Here is a 14,022-nt window from a genome sequence, read left to right on the forward strand (position 1 = left end):
CAAGGCAATTTTAACTGGCAGTAGGGAAGGTGTCAGCTATTATAATAAAAGCCCCTCAAGTAATATGTCTGGAAGTATGAAAGGGCGCGTGCCATTGTAAAGAAAACTCCCCAAATCGATTGTGACCGCGCATTAGGTAATGGGACCTGCCATTATAATGAAAACTTACCTACTCGATTGTGAGTGGCAGTAGGAAAGTGAGCCTGCTGTTATTATCAGAATTCCGCAACTCGCACTTTACGTTGGAAATTGTTTGTGGATGACGGTAAGAGACATAAAATTAAATTTAAAAAAATATTCATTGCATGTACAGTAATTTACCTCGATATCCGTATACAATGTAGAATACCGTAGCGAAGCACGAGTACGTTTGCTAGTTACACTTAAAATCCCCGATCCATCCAGGGATCGAACCCGTAACCCCTTGAATCAAAGGCCAGTACGTTAACTATGGAGCTGGACAATAGCTCGTTAGGTAGAGCGATGGCGTTCCGAGCCATAGGTAGTTGGTTCGAACCCAGCTCATCCTAACGTTACCTTTAGGTGCTCCAGTACCCTAGCATCATGTCGGCAGGTTTTTCAGGCACATAGACAAAATCCTGTACGATAAATTCGCAGCCGTCTCCGCAAACCATGAAAGTAGTTTGTAGGACCTAAATCCAATAACATTATTTTTCATTCTAATTTTGAAACGATAATCTGATATTTTATAGTTAATTCATTTCAATATATGTAATTATCATCATCCTCGTCATCAATATCCTTGAACCGGCGTTGATAATGGTCATAGTTTTCCCCATAAGATTTGTTTGATACCAAGTGTTCTATAGTCCTGAATGCGTTTGTGAGCTGGGTCGATAGATACTACTGCATTCCCTTTTGTGCATTCGCCTATGGGTGGGGGCAGTAAAATAACACTCACGGTATCCCCTGCCTGTCGTAAGAGGCGACTAAAAGGGGTCCCAGGGGCTCTGAACTTTGGAGCGTAGGTTAGCGAACACGGGGCCCTCAGCTGAGTCCTTGAATTGCTCCCACTTACTTGTGCCAGGCTCCTCACTTTCATCAATCCTATCCCACCTCCCTTGGCCCACTCTTTTTCTTTTCCGACCCCGACGGTACTGAGCACTCGATCTCTAGGGAGCCTTTCATTTTCACGCCCTTCGTGGTCCTTGTTTTCGTTTGGCCAATACCTTCATTTAGTAAAGTGTCGGATCCCTTCCATTTTTTCTCCCTGACTGGTGTTATATAGAGGATGGTTGCGTAGTTGTACTTCCTCCTAAAACAATAACCACCACCATCACCACTCTTCTGTGTCTGTTAGGTCATCAGCCCAGAGGCTGGTTGGATCCTCAAATAGCACCACCAAAGGCTATGCAGTTATAGGGAAACTGCAAAAACCAATGGCAGAGCCAAAATGAGGCGTACTAGGCAAGATGAGGAGTGAGGTAGTTTGCCATTGCTTTCCTCACTGGACCAGAAGGTACCACTGGAGCACGACTGATCCTATGAGCAACACCTTTCATAACACTCAGACCTCAGACACTAGCTGTGCCCCAAATGTCATTACTCAGCAGCACCCATACCCCAGCAGCTTCCATATTGTCACAGCCATGGATGAGACTGGGACTTAGGTGGAAGCTACACTTTGCTCTGGCCTGTGCCAAGAGACGGATACAAAAATACTGCATCCATCAAGAAATGGCAACATGCGGTCACTCTTCTGTACACCGAGAGAACAATATCCCTGTCAGAATTTTGCAGTGAATCACTTACATTTTTACTTACTGTGTACTGTGCACAATTCTTTTTTAATTGCTATTACTGCTAATGGTAAAAAAAATAAAATGAAATGACATATGGCTTTTTAGTGCCGGGAGTGTCCGAGGACATGTTCGGCTCGTCAGGTGCAGGTCTTTTGATTTGACTCCCGTAGGCGACCTGCGTGTCGTGATGAGGATGAAATGATGATGAAGACAACACATACACCCAGCCCCTGTGCCAGCGAAGTTAACCAATGATGGTTAAAACTCCCGACCCTGCCGGGAATCGAACCCGGGACCCCTGTGACCAAAGGCCAGCACGCTAATCATTTAGCCATGGAGCCGGATTGCTAATGGTTTAAGAGACGTACAAGCTCGTCGAAGATTTTCGGCAACAAAAGTATGGGAGAAAGCTAGGATTGGGACGATAGCGGCTCTGATCTTAATTAAGGGCAGCATTTTTCCTGGTGTGAAAATGGGAAATCACAGAATACCATCTTCAAGGCTGTCAACTGTGGTATTCGAACCCACCACCTCCCGAATGCATGCTCACAGTTATGCGACCCTAACAGCATGGCCAACTCGCTCGCTGTATGCTTTTCTCCTATCGTTATTCAATTTATTGTAAGTTATCTTCGCCCTTATTTGAGGAAAAAATACTGACATACTTTAAAAATTAGATTTCTGCGTCATAATACTTCGGAAACTGGTGCACTCTTCACAGAAAATTAATGTGTCCTGGAACTAAATATTAGGTTGATACGTTTCTTGTTCTAGTGGCTTTACGTCGCACCGACACAGATAGGTCTTATGACGACGATGGGATAGGAAAGGACTAGGAGTGGGAAGGAAGCGGCCGTGGCCTTAATTAATGTACAGCCCTAGCATTTGCCTGGTGTGAAAATGGGAAACCATGGAAAACCATCTTCAGGGCTGCCGACAGAGGGGTTCGAACCCACTATATCCCGAATACTGGATACTGGCCGCACTTAAGCAACTGCAGCTATCGAGCTCAGTGTTGATACCTTTGTGTTGGTCGTCACCTTTATTCCACTTAAGGAGAAGCACCCTGACACCCTTGAAGAAATTATTTTCTTATTCCATTGTACTTTCGGTTCACCTTAATTGTTTAAACTTGTGTTTCATTTCGTGAATATTGAACTTGTCCACATAATAGCACGTTCTTTGAAATGTATCGCTAGCCATCTGTTGCTCATTTAAGGAAAAATTACCGACACCCTCAGTGAATAGATTTTCTCGTCATATCGTACTTCCGACTCAACTTAATATTGTTAGGTTTTAATATTTTTTTTGACTTTGTTTTCTTTACATCAATAGTAATATAGCCGCTAACCTATTGAGTACATCATTTTTATTTATTTGTACTTCCTACAATGATAGGCTGCCTAAATCTGACAAAGTTTACCATAACACGTGAATGTTTGTTTAACCATGAAGAGTTTTCTGGAGTTAATACTTTTCGCATGCAGTACTATAGAGGTGATTTCTAACAATTTGGACGGAGCCTTTAATGGCCAAGACAGTTCAATCACGCGGAATAACGATTACGCAATAAAATTAAATAATGTGTACATTTAGATTAAAACAGATTACTATCCACTTGTAATATCATTCCAAATCGGTTAATCAACCCTCGGATCTAATTTGCAAACAGAGTTTATTTTAATGCAGTCGTTATATGATCCTACACCTGTAAACATACACATATAGCGCTCAAAGGTACATTGTACATACCCATAGGTAACGTATCAAACCCTTGGGGCAAATAGCAATTGTGAATATCCGTGCTGTGATAATATCACTCTACTATGTAGCAGAACAAACTCAGTGACCCGTAAATTGGAACGCGCAACTAACTCTGATGATGCACGCAGACGATGGAAATATGGGGCCACAATAGAATTAATACCAGTGCTTGGGCTGAAATCCGGAAATATTGGTTTTTAGTCTTGGAAATACGAGATGTTGGAACATGATATAGGACCAGTAGGTCGAACATAAGTAAGATAAACTGTGTATTGCCACGATTGTATCAACATGGCTTCGGTTCTCTGTCCGAAGTCATCATCATCATCATCTGTTGACCCTCCAGGTTCGGTTTTTCCCTCGGACTTAGTGAGGGATCCCACCTCTACCGCCTCAAGGGCAGTGTCCTGGAGCTTCAGACTCTTGGTCGGGGGATACAACTGGGGAGTATGACCAGTACCTCGCCCAGGCGGCCTCACCTGCTATGCTGAACAGGGACCTTGTGGAGGGATGGGAAGATTGGAAGGGATAGGCAAGAAAGAGGGAAGGAAGCGGCCGTGGAATTAAGTTAGGTACCATCCCGGCATTCGCCTGGAGGAGAAGTGGGAAACCACGGAAAACCACTTCCAGGATGGCTGAGGTGGGAATCGAACCCATCTCTACTCAATTGACCTCCCGAGGCTGAGTGGACCCCGTTCCAGCCCTCGTACCACTTTTCAAATTTCGTGGCAGAGCCGGGAATCGAACCCGGGCCTCCGGGGGTGGCAGCTAATCACGCTAACCACTACACTACAGAGGCGGACTCTGTCCGAAGTACCGTAACAAATACGAAGGTTGGAACTTTAATAGTTGCAACTATTTAATTATAACTGATACAAAAGCGATGAACGCTACCAAGTTTTAGTGCCCTTCAAAGATGTCACCAGCATTGTATAAAACCCGTTGCCAGCCATGTGGAAGTCGTAGGTTACTTTTAGCAGCGCCTGTTGCGTTGATAGTTGGAATGGGGCTGTCTACTGTCAAAACAGTTCTGAAGCAAATGACTCGAAGTGGTTCCTTCATCTTAGAAATCAAGTCAAGTCACAAGGGCTTAAGTCCCTGAATTATGGTGGAGGGTACAGAAATTCCCATCCCCATCGATCGAATAAATCAGCCAAAGCTTGCACTGTATGCTACCGAGCGTTGTCGTACAAAATGACGGGTGAGTTCTGCCGAAATTTTTGCCGCTTCCTTCACAAAGCTGGTCGGAGGTTGTGTTCCAAAAATAAACAGTAATACTTTGCACTGATGGTCTGCTGTGTAGGAATGTAATGCGTTAGGATAATACCATCACAGTCGTACACGGGAATAATCATAACGTCCACATTGCTGAGATTCTGACAAATTTTCAATATTCGTGGTGATTCGTAATAGCGTCATTCGTTCGATTGGCGATACAGTTGTGGCACGTACGATTTGGCCCATGTCTCATCCCGCGAAATGATACGGAGTAAGAAAGCCTCTTCTTCGCGCTCATAGCACTCCAAGTGATTACGAGCAGCGTCGTATCGTAACCATTACTGCACTTCCGTCAAATCACACGGAAACCATCATGACGCAATTTTTGTCATGCTCAGGCATTCCTTGAGAATATAAAGCACAGTCGTATGCACTAATCCGGTGACACCGGTCAGCTCACGAATCGTATGGCGTCGATCAGTATCCAGTAATGCGGCAAGCACTTCTTCTTCACTGACACTGGGACGACCTGGCCGATGCATGTCTGCCACATTTTGGCGTCCCTCGTTGAAGGCTTTTACCCACTGAGCCATTGTTCTGTAAGGCAATGCAGATTCCCTGCCAGCCTCCTGAAGGCCTTGATGAACACTGTCGTGCTGTACGACCTCTGCCACCCTCAATCTTTATCCAACTCCGTTGTTCCTGTTTCGAAAACTACCAGCTAATACGAGCTCTGTTCCTCTCGCCAGTTCGCATGCGCGTGATGTGGGAAGGGAAAGTTCATGTGCTGTTAGGTTAGGTATGGAACTAACGTGTGCTATCAGCGACATTATTAGTTTCCGTTGCATGACGTCTCTACAGCAGTGTTGCCAGTATTGAAGGTCCAACTTTCGTATACGCACTTTTTTTTTTTTGCAAAGAACTGGTAGATCTTAAGTACAGTGTATCAAAAGTCTAACTTTCTTGAGCGCGGAGGCTGGTTGGATTCTCGAGTAGCATCACAGAGGGTTACAGAGAAATGACATGGTAAATCGACGGCGGGACCATAATGAAGTCTACTAAGCGAAAGTGCGAGTGGCATAATTTGCCATTGCTTCCCAAGAAGTACCATTGCAGCGCGTGTTATCCTATGTGTGACAATATAAAATCCTAACGTAATAGTCCTGCTCTGAATGTCATTCATTATTCACTCAGCAGCCCCCTTATCTTGACAGCTTCTAGTTTGGCAGATCAAAAATTTAGAGTAAGATTTCAGCGAAAGCTACATTTCGCTCTGACCTCAACGATAAGATGGATGCAACGCATACAACAATATTTCTACCCACAATAAGCATTCTTGAGAACAGATTGCTTTACGAAAGTGTTTTCTATTGGTACACTTTTCTCATACCAGAATCTGAAAATATTATTTCAATAAATTTTCCTAGGCATACCTCCAAAAATTGAATCATTCTACGGGCAGGTATCATCATCATTCACCCAACTTATCCCCGAGGGTATAATATAGACCCTACCATCAGGTTCGAGACTCATGAGGACCAGTACAAGAAACATTAATATAAGAGAAAAAATCATATCTACGAGTTAGCCATCAATTATGTTCGAAAAAATACCATCTTGAGTTAATGACCGTCATTGGCTTAATGACAGAAGCCAGAGGGACCATCTCATATTTTTGTTAAGATATTCATAATAACAACAAATGTAAATACATCCAAATTTATATTTCTATATTTAGGAACCATGTATATTTTTCGTAAAACTAGTGAATTGTTTCCCTACATTCGGTTCTTCACTGAAAAGTCTATTACATAAACAAATATTTCCTCAATAGATTGCATTTTTGTGGTACGTACTCTTTGATATCTTTAAATACTGCAAGAAGAATTCAAAATGAATAGTGAAATTTATTTTCAACTGCTAGCTCAAAATTGACTTGATTACCCTAGCCTCAAACAGTGTGGAATAGCTTATAATAAAATAATTATAATAATCTGAAATGTCCGTAATTTGGGCGCCAGAGTTCACCGAAATGGATATTTGGAATTTAGTTAGAGCATGATTAATTTTCTTTTCTCTCAAGGCATGTGCATGAGGTGTGTACTGGTACATCCGCTACGGCCTTACCTAACCCTTTGAAAACGATTAAACGGGTATACTGGTGAGAACTGTACGAAGGCTGTTTATCTCAAATAGAACCACAATGATTTGGAATACCCGGCGCGCGGCTGTGAGCTTTCATCCGGGAGATAGTGGGTTCGAATCCCACTATCGGCAGCAGTGAAGATGGCTTCCCGTGGTTTCCCATTTTCACACCAGGAAAATGCTGGGGCTGTACCTTAATTAAGGCCACGGCCGCTTCCTTCCAACTCCTAGACCTTTCCTATGCCATCGTCAACAAAAGACCTATCTGTGTCGGTGCGACATAAAGCCACTAGCAAAGAAAAAGATTTGAAATAAACTAGCTATATTATACCATGGCATAACCCACGGAGATTCACTTCGTTAGATTCCAGTAACAAATACTGAACAAACGAAAGACTGAAACGTTTCCTCCTAACATATTAACACATGAACGCAAAGCTAAATTTGAAATAAATATGTGGGAAATTAAGCATTCAGATCCTCTGCTATTTGTAGTAATCGTACAGGTGGTAACGGCGAACAATATTAACGGTAATACACTTCAGTACTTTGTGCGACATATACAATTTTCAGGAATGGTTCCACCGACACGTGGTATCCCGATTCAGATCCCCTTTGTTATAATATACCTTTTGTAACCATTCCATGATTTTTACAGTAATATAAGTATACTGTTCACTTGTCAAAAAACAGACATTAACTCTTTCAGAAGATTAATCTGCGCCTTGAAACCAGGCAGTAGACAGTAGCAGCTCGGGAATACAGTACCCAACGGATACGGTACCTTCAGCGTCCTATACACATACGAACATGGTTCGGGGAACTTGGGTCTTTTTCAAAGTTCACGAATAGAGACAGATGTAAGCGGGGGGTGCGTTACAAGAGCTACCGAGAATGGAGCGAGAGAAGATACCCAAGGCAGATTTAACGGTGAGAGTTAATTCGTTGAGAGAAAGTTTCCGTAGGTCAATGCGGAAAGTTAAAGAGCCGAAAAGTAAAACGGGTTCGTCGCAAGAAAGTGTCCATGTACCAAAATTGTGGTACTTCGGTCTTCTTTCATTTCTCACCGACCAAGAGGAAATGCGAAACTCGAAATCCAACATTGATGTTCCAGTCATTAAGGAAGGGGAGCCGGGTGATGACAGCCAGTGCGAAGGAAGTTAATTACTGGAATCGCAGATAATAATTTGTTGCATTATAATATTTGTAAAGGTATTTATTAAAATGATTCTAACCAGGATTAAAAAAATTTAATGCATTATGTTTCATGTCGTTCGTTCTATATTGAGGATACCATTCGGTCCTGTCAGGCAACATTTCTCCGGGCATTAAAATAACTCACAGAATCCAATCTGCTCTGCTTTTTAACTAACTTCTATATTTCACATCTGGAATTCGCAGAAAAGTTATGAAAGTCTTTTTCTATATTATCTAATTTCTATATTCCACATCTGGCATTCGCAGGAAATTTTGAAATTCTTTTTGGGCATGTTAAATGATTCATATGTGACCACTTGTCCCTTTCTCGTAACCAGCCCCTACACCACGTGCTCCTTTTCGTACCCAACTCGTCAAGCACAATAACAGCAGGTGAACTTTGAAAACGCCCATGGGCCGATGACCTTCGATGTTAGGGCCCTTAAAACAACAAGCAAGCAAGAAAACGCTCATTTCCATGACAAGTGTAAGCCCGAATTCTTCGTGCTGGGTGAACGTGTGTGTATGGAAACAGAAGCGAACTTGGTTCGCCGAGCCACGTTCGTATGTGTACAGGGCGCTTTAGTCAGCTCACGAACACTATACAACAACAACAACAACAACAACAACAACAACAACAACAACAACAACAACAACAACAACAACAACAACAACAAAACATATAACAGATAACAGATATTCGATTGTGTCAAATCTAGCCTCATATGGGACTCCAAGTTCCCCCTGCAACTTGTCATAAAGTATGAAGCGTGGGTTAGAGCTATCCAACCAGGAAGGAGAGATTTTCCGCACTTGCGAATAGCTGTTCTCCAACGAAGTCGTTCTAGTAAGACATACTTTTGGGTCCGTAACAATCATGCTGATGCAAACATATTGGCTGAGTGCATGGTCACAATAGTGACCCATGAAAGTTTCACACGTTATCTCCGTCTTCTGTATATTATGGACAACTATCCATCTTCTTCATTTAACACGTGAAATTGGTAATTTAATACAAAACAGATGTAATCTATATCTATCTATCTATCTATCTATCTATCTATCTATCTATATAAAAGAACATGTCCTGACTGACTGACTGGCTGACTGATTCATCATCGCTGAGCCAAAACTACGGAACATAGAGAAATTAAATTTTGAGGATACATTTATATTACAATGTACAGTAGGTGCTCACTAAGGGAGGATTTTTGGATATATCACCGCTGAGGGGGTGAAAAGAAGGGGATGAATTTTTAAAATGAGTGTATCTATAACTAAAAACTGAACAGTTAAAAGACGTGAAAATTGGTATTTGGAATCTCCTTTAAAAATAAGGAAATACGTATATTTTGTTTTCCGAAAATCTTCTTAAGCGAGGTGTAAAAAAAGTGAAAAAGGGCTTGAATACCTTTTATCAGGATACTATTATCTCAAAACTGAAGATGTTATAGTCATGAAAATTGGTATTTGAAATATCCTTTAAAAATAAAGAAAACGTAATTTTTGTTTTTTAAAAATCTGCTTAAGAGGGGGTGAACAGGAGTGACAAAGTGGGTGTATTTTTAAAACGAGTATATTTCCAACACATATGAAAACCGTAACACGTTTACAGACGTGAAAATTGGTATATGTAATCTCCTGTAAATGTAAAGAAACACGCATAATTCGTTTTCTGAGATCAACTTAAAAGGAAGTGCTTAAGGGGTGAATGTTTAAAATGAACAAATCTACAGCATATCTCGAAAACGTGATATATTACAGACGTGGAATTTGGTATTTTTAATCTCTTAAAAATAAACGAACACGTATTTTTTGTTTTTGGAAAACACACTTAACGGGGGTAAAATGACTGAAAAAGAGGGTTGAATTATTTTTGTTAGGATGCTGGTATCTCCAAAACTGAAGACATTACAGACGTGAAAATCGGTATTTGGAATCCCCTTTAAAAATAAAGAAACACGTTTCTTTTTGTGTCGGGGAATCGACTTAAGTGGTTGGAGTGGGTGAAAAGAAGTGAAGAAAGTGTTGAATTCCTTTTAAGAAGATACTTTTATATCAAACACTGAAGATCTCACAGACGTGAAAATTGGTATTTGGAATCTCCTGTACAATTAAAAGAACATGCATTATTTGTTTTCTGAAAATCCACTTAAGGGAAAGTGTTAAAAGGGGTGAATTTTTAAAATGAGAATATCAACAATATAGCTTAAAAATTTAGCATATTGCAGACTTGAAAGTTGGTATTTTTAATCTCTTTTGAAAATAAAGTTACACGCATATTTTGTTTCGGAAAAAAATACTTAAGGAATGGGGGTTGTAAAAAGGACTGAAAAAGGCGTTGAATTATTTTTGTGATGATATTTCAAAAACTGAAATGAAATTTGTATTTGGAATCTCGTTTAGAAATAAAGAAACACGTATTATTTTGTTTTCGAAACATCCAATTAAGGAAGGGGGCGATAAATGAATTGAAATTCGAGATATGCTGTATATTTGTTCATTTTAAACATTCACCCCTTAAACACCTCTTCTTAAGTCGATCTCAGAAAGCGAATTATGCGTGTTTCTTTACATTTACAGGAGATTACATATACCAATTTTCACGTCTGTAACGTGTTACGGTTTTCATATGTGTTGGAGATATACTCGTTTTAAAAATACACCCACTTTGTCACTCCTGTTCACCCCCTCTTAAGCAGATTTAAAAAAAACAAAAATTACGTTTTCTTTATTTTTAAAGGATATTCCAAATACCAATTTTCATGACTATAACATCTTCAGTTTTTGAGATAATAGTATCCTGATAAAAGGTATTCAAGCCCTTTTTCACTTTTTTTACACCTTGCTTAAGAGGATTGCTGGTTGACTCTCAAAATCACAATATCCATTCTTCCGAAACCGTCTCAGGCACGAACTTATTATGTTTCATGAAGGCTGGTCTTCTATATCCTAGATGTTAATAAATATTTAAAAACATTTGCCCCTTAAAAATGTTTTCATTCCTCCATCACAGTTCGACGTACAGAATCAAAATATCACTGGTTGGTTTAAAAGACTCAAATCCCTCCCTATGGGGTTCAAATGAGTGTTAGATCAGAAAATAAATAACCATTCCCCCAAAACCGTTTGACGAACAAACTGAGGGCATATTTTACAGGGTCAGCTGACCGTGGACTCTCCAAAATGTAAAACTTCGATTAATAACTTTCAGTTTAAAACCGTAGCGAAGCGAACCTTCATTGGTTAAATCCGATGTCTCGAGAGCTCTCTCTCTCTCTCTCTCTCTGTGCGTGCGTGTGTGTGTGTGTGTGTGTGTAGGACCACATCCTCATAGACGCGGAGGTCACCTATAGGTTACCTGACAACTCGAAAGACCTATGCCAGGCCTCTTCGGAGGCCACATGCCATTATTACCAGCCGCAGTTCTAAGCTGAAATATTTCACATAGCGATTTTCGCAGGTGCAACGACAAACCGTACCATACCATAAATGTTGTATGGTCGAATCGTTTATAGCGTTAACTTCTAACATGAAAGGCAAGACGGCAAAAGCTCCGCTCTATTCACAAGAACGGTCTTGGGTAGTCACAAACATGTATTCTACCAATCAAGTGATTTTTGTATGTATACTCCGTATTCTGTACGTGCCTGCACTTAAAGGCGCTGTTGTGACATTTAATTGTGCGTGTTTTACGCATATAAGCCTTGGGATGCAATAACTGAAATGAAGGCAACGTTCTTGAGGGCGACACTGTAGCTTTACCGGGAATCAGCGAAAATATTCAAATGGACATACAACCACGGCTATAAAGGTGATAATGTCACTGCTGGTGTGGAGCAACGGCTTGGTGCGAACTGGCCGTTTACGTGTTATGGTGCCGATGGTTAAGAATCAATCAATCAATCAATCAATCAATCAATCAATCAATCAATCAATCAATCAATCAATCAATCAATCAATCAATCAATCAATCAATCAATCAATCAATCAATCAATCAATCAATCAATCAATCAATCAATCAATCAATCAATCAATCAATCAATCAATCAATCAATCAATCAATCAATCAATCAATCAATCAATCAATCAATCAATCAATCAATCAATCAATCAATCAATCAATCAATCAATCAATCAATCAATCAATCAATCAATCAATCAATCAATCAATCAATCAATCAATCAATCAATCAATCAATCAATCAATCAATCAATCAATCAATCAATCAATCAATCAATCAATCAATCAATCAATCAATCAATCAATCAATCAATCAATCAATCAATCAATCAATCAATCAATCAATCAATCAATCAATCAATCAATCAATCAATCAATCAATCAATCAATCAATCAATCAATCAATCAATCAATCAATCAATCAATCAATCAATCAATCAATCAATCAATCAATCAATCAATCAATCAATCAATCAATCAATCAATCAATCAATCAATCAATCAATCAATCAATCAATCAATCAATCAATCAATCAATCAATCAATCAATCAATCAATCAATCAATCAATCAATCAATCAATCAATCAATCAATCAATCAATCAATCAATCAATCAATCAATCAATCAATCAATCAATCAATGTCCACCTCGTTGGCTGAATGGTCAGCGTACTGGCCTTCGATTCAGAGGGTCCCGGGTTCGATTCCCGACCGGGTTGGAGATTATAACCTTAATTGGTTAATTCCAATGGCTCGGGAGCGGGCTGTGTGTGGCGTTTTCAACATTAGAAATCATCCTAGGTAGGGCCCTCATCTTCACAGACATGCAGGTCGCCTAATAAGCCGTCTACTAGAAAAAGACCTGCACCAGGCCTCTCCGGAGGCCATGCGCCATTATTATCAATCAATCAATCAATCAATCAATCAATCAATCAATCAATCAATCAATCAATCAATCAATCAATAAATCAATCAATCAATCAATCAATCAATCAATCAATCAATCAATCAATCAATCAATCAATCAATCAATCAATCAATCAATCAATCAATCAATCACTACTGATCTCCATTTAAAGCAGTCGCATAGGTGGCAGATTTCGTATCTGTTGTTTTACTAGTCTTTTCTTAAATGATTGCAAAGAATTTGGAAATTTACTGAATAACTCCCTTGGTAAATTATTCCAATAACTAACTCCCCAAACTATAAACGAATATTTGCCCCAATTTTTTCTCTTGAATTCCAACTTTATCTTCATATTGTGATCATTCCTACTTTTAAAATCACCACTCAAACTTATTCGTCTACTAATGTCATTCCATGCCATCTCTCTACTGACAACTCGGAACATACCACCTAGTCGAGCAGCTCGTCCCCTTTCTCCCAAGTCTTCCCAGCCCAAACTTTGCAACATTTTTATTACGCTACTCTTTTTTCGGAAATCACCCAGAACAAATCGAGTTGCTTTTGTTTGGATTTTTTCCAGTTCTTGAATCAAGTAGTCTTGGTGAGGGTCCCATACACTGGAACCATACTCTAGTTTGGTTCTTACCAGAGACGTATATGCCCTCTCATTTACATCCTTACCAAACCCCTAAACACCCTCATAATCATCTGCAGAGATATGTGCCCTCATACGTCTAGGTTATACCAAGCGACACGTCTGAAATATCTTGAATTGCTGAACTCCCTCACAAAATAAGGGAAAATTTGTTACATACACCATAAACGATAATCTCAAAAATGTCATTAACTATCAGGTATTAGAAGAAATTCTCCAATATTTTATGTTTTCGATTTGATGATCTGTGAACATTGTAAACACCATTAGAAATAAATCATGTGGGAACTCGTCTTACCTCAGGCACACTTGCAGAAATAGCGTCACCGCCCACGTGATTTCCAGGAAGAACACGGCGAGGGACACCACACTGAAACACACACAGAGGTATAAGCCAATTAGCTTACT

General features: G+C 39.9%; 1 protein-coding gene across 1 annotated transcript in view; it reads right to left on the reverse strand.

The window, feature by feature from the left end:
* The window catches only part of LOC136879330 (transmembrane protein 72), a 510,648-nt gene that overhangs the window by 307,908 nt on the left and 188,718 nt on the right, over positions 1 to 14,022 (reverse strand). Inside the window, exon 2 of the mRNA XM_068228982.1 lies at positions 13,913 to 13,984. Coding sequence (XP_068085083.1) covers positions 13,913 to 13,984 — 72 coding nt within the window. The remainder of the gene's footprint in view (positions 1 to 13,912; positions 13,985 to 14,022) is intronic.

This window comes from Anabrus simplex, chromosome 8 (genome assembly GCF_040414725.1).
Source record: "Anabrus simplex isolate iqAnaSimp1 chromosome 8, ASM4041472v1, whole genome shotgun sequence".
NCBI classification, from domain to species: Eukaryota; Metazoa; Arthropoda; class Insecta; order Orthoptera; family Tettigoniidae; genus Anabrus; species Anabrus simplex.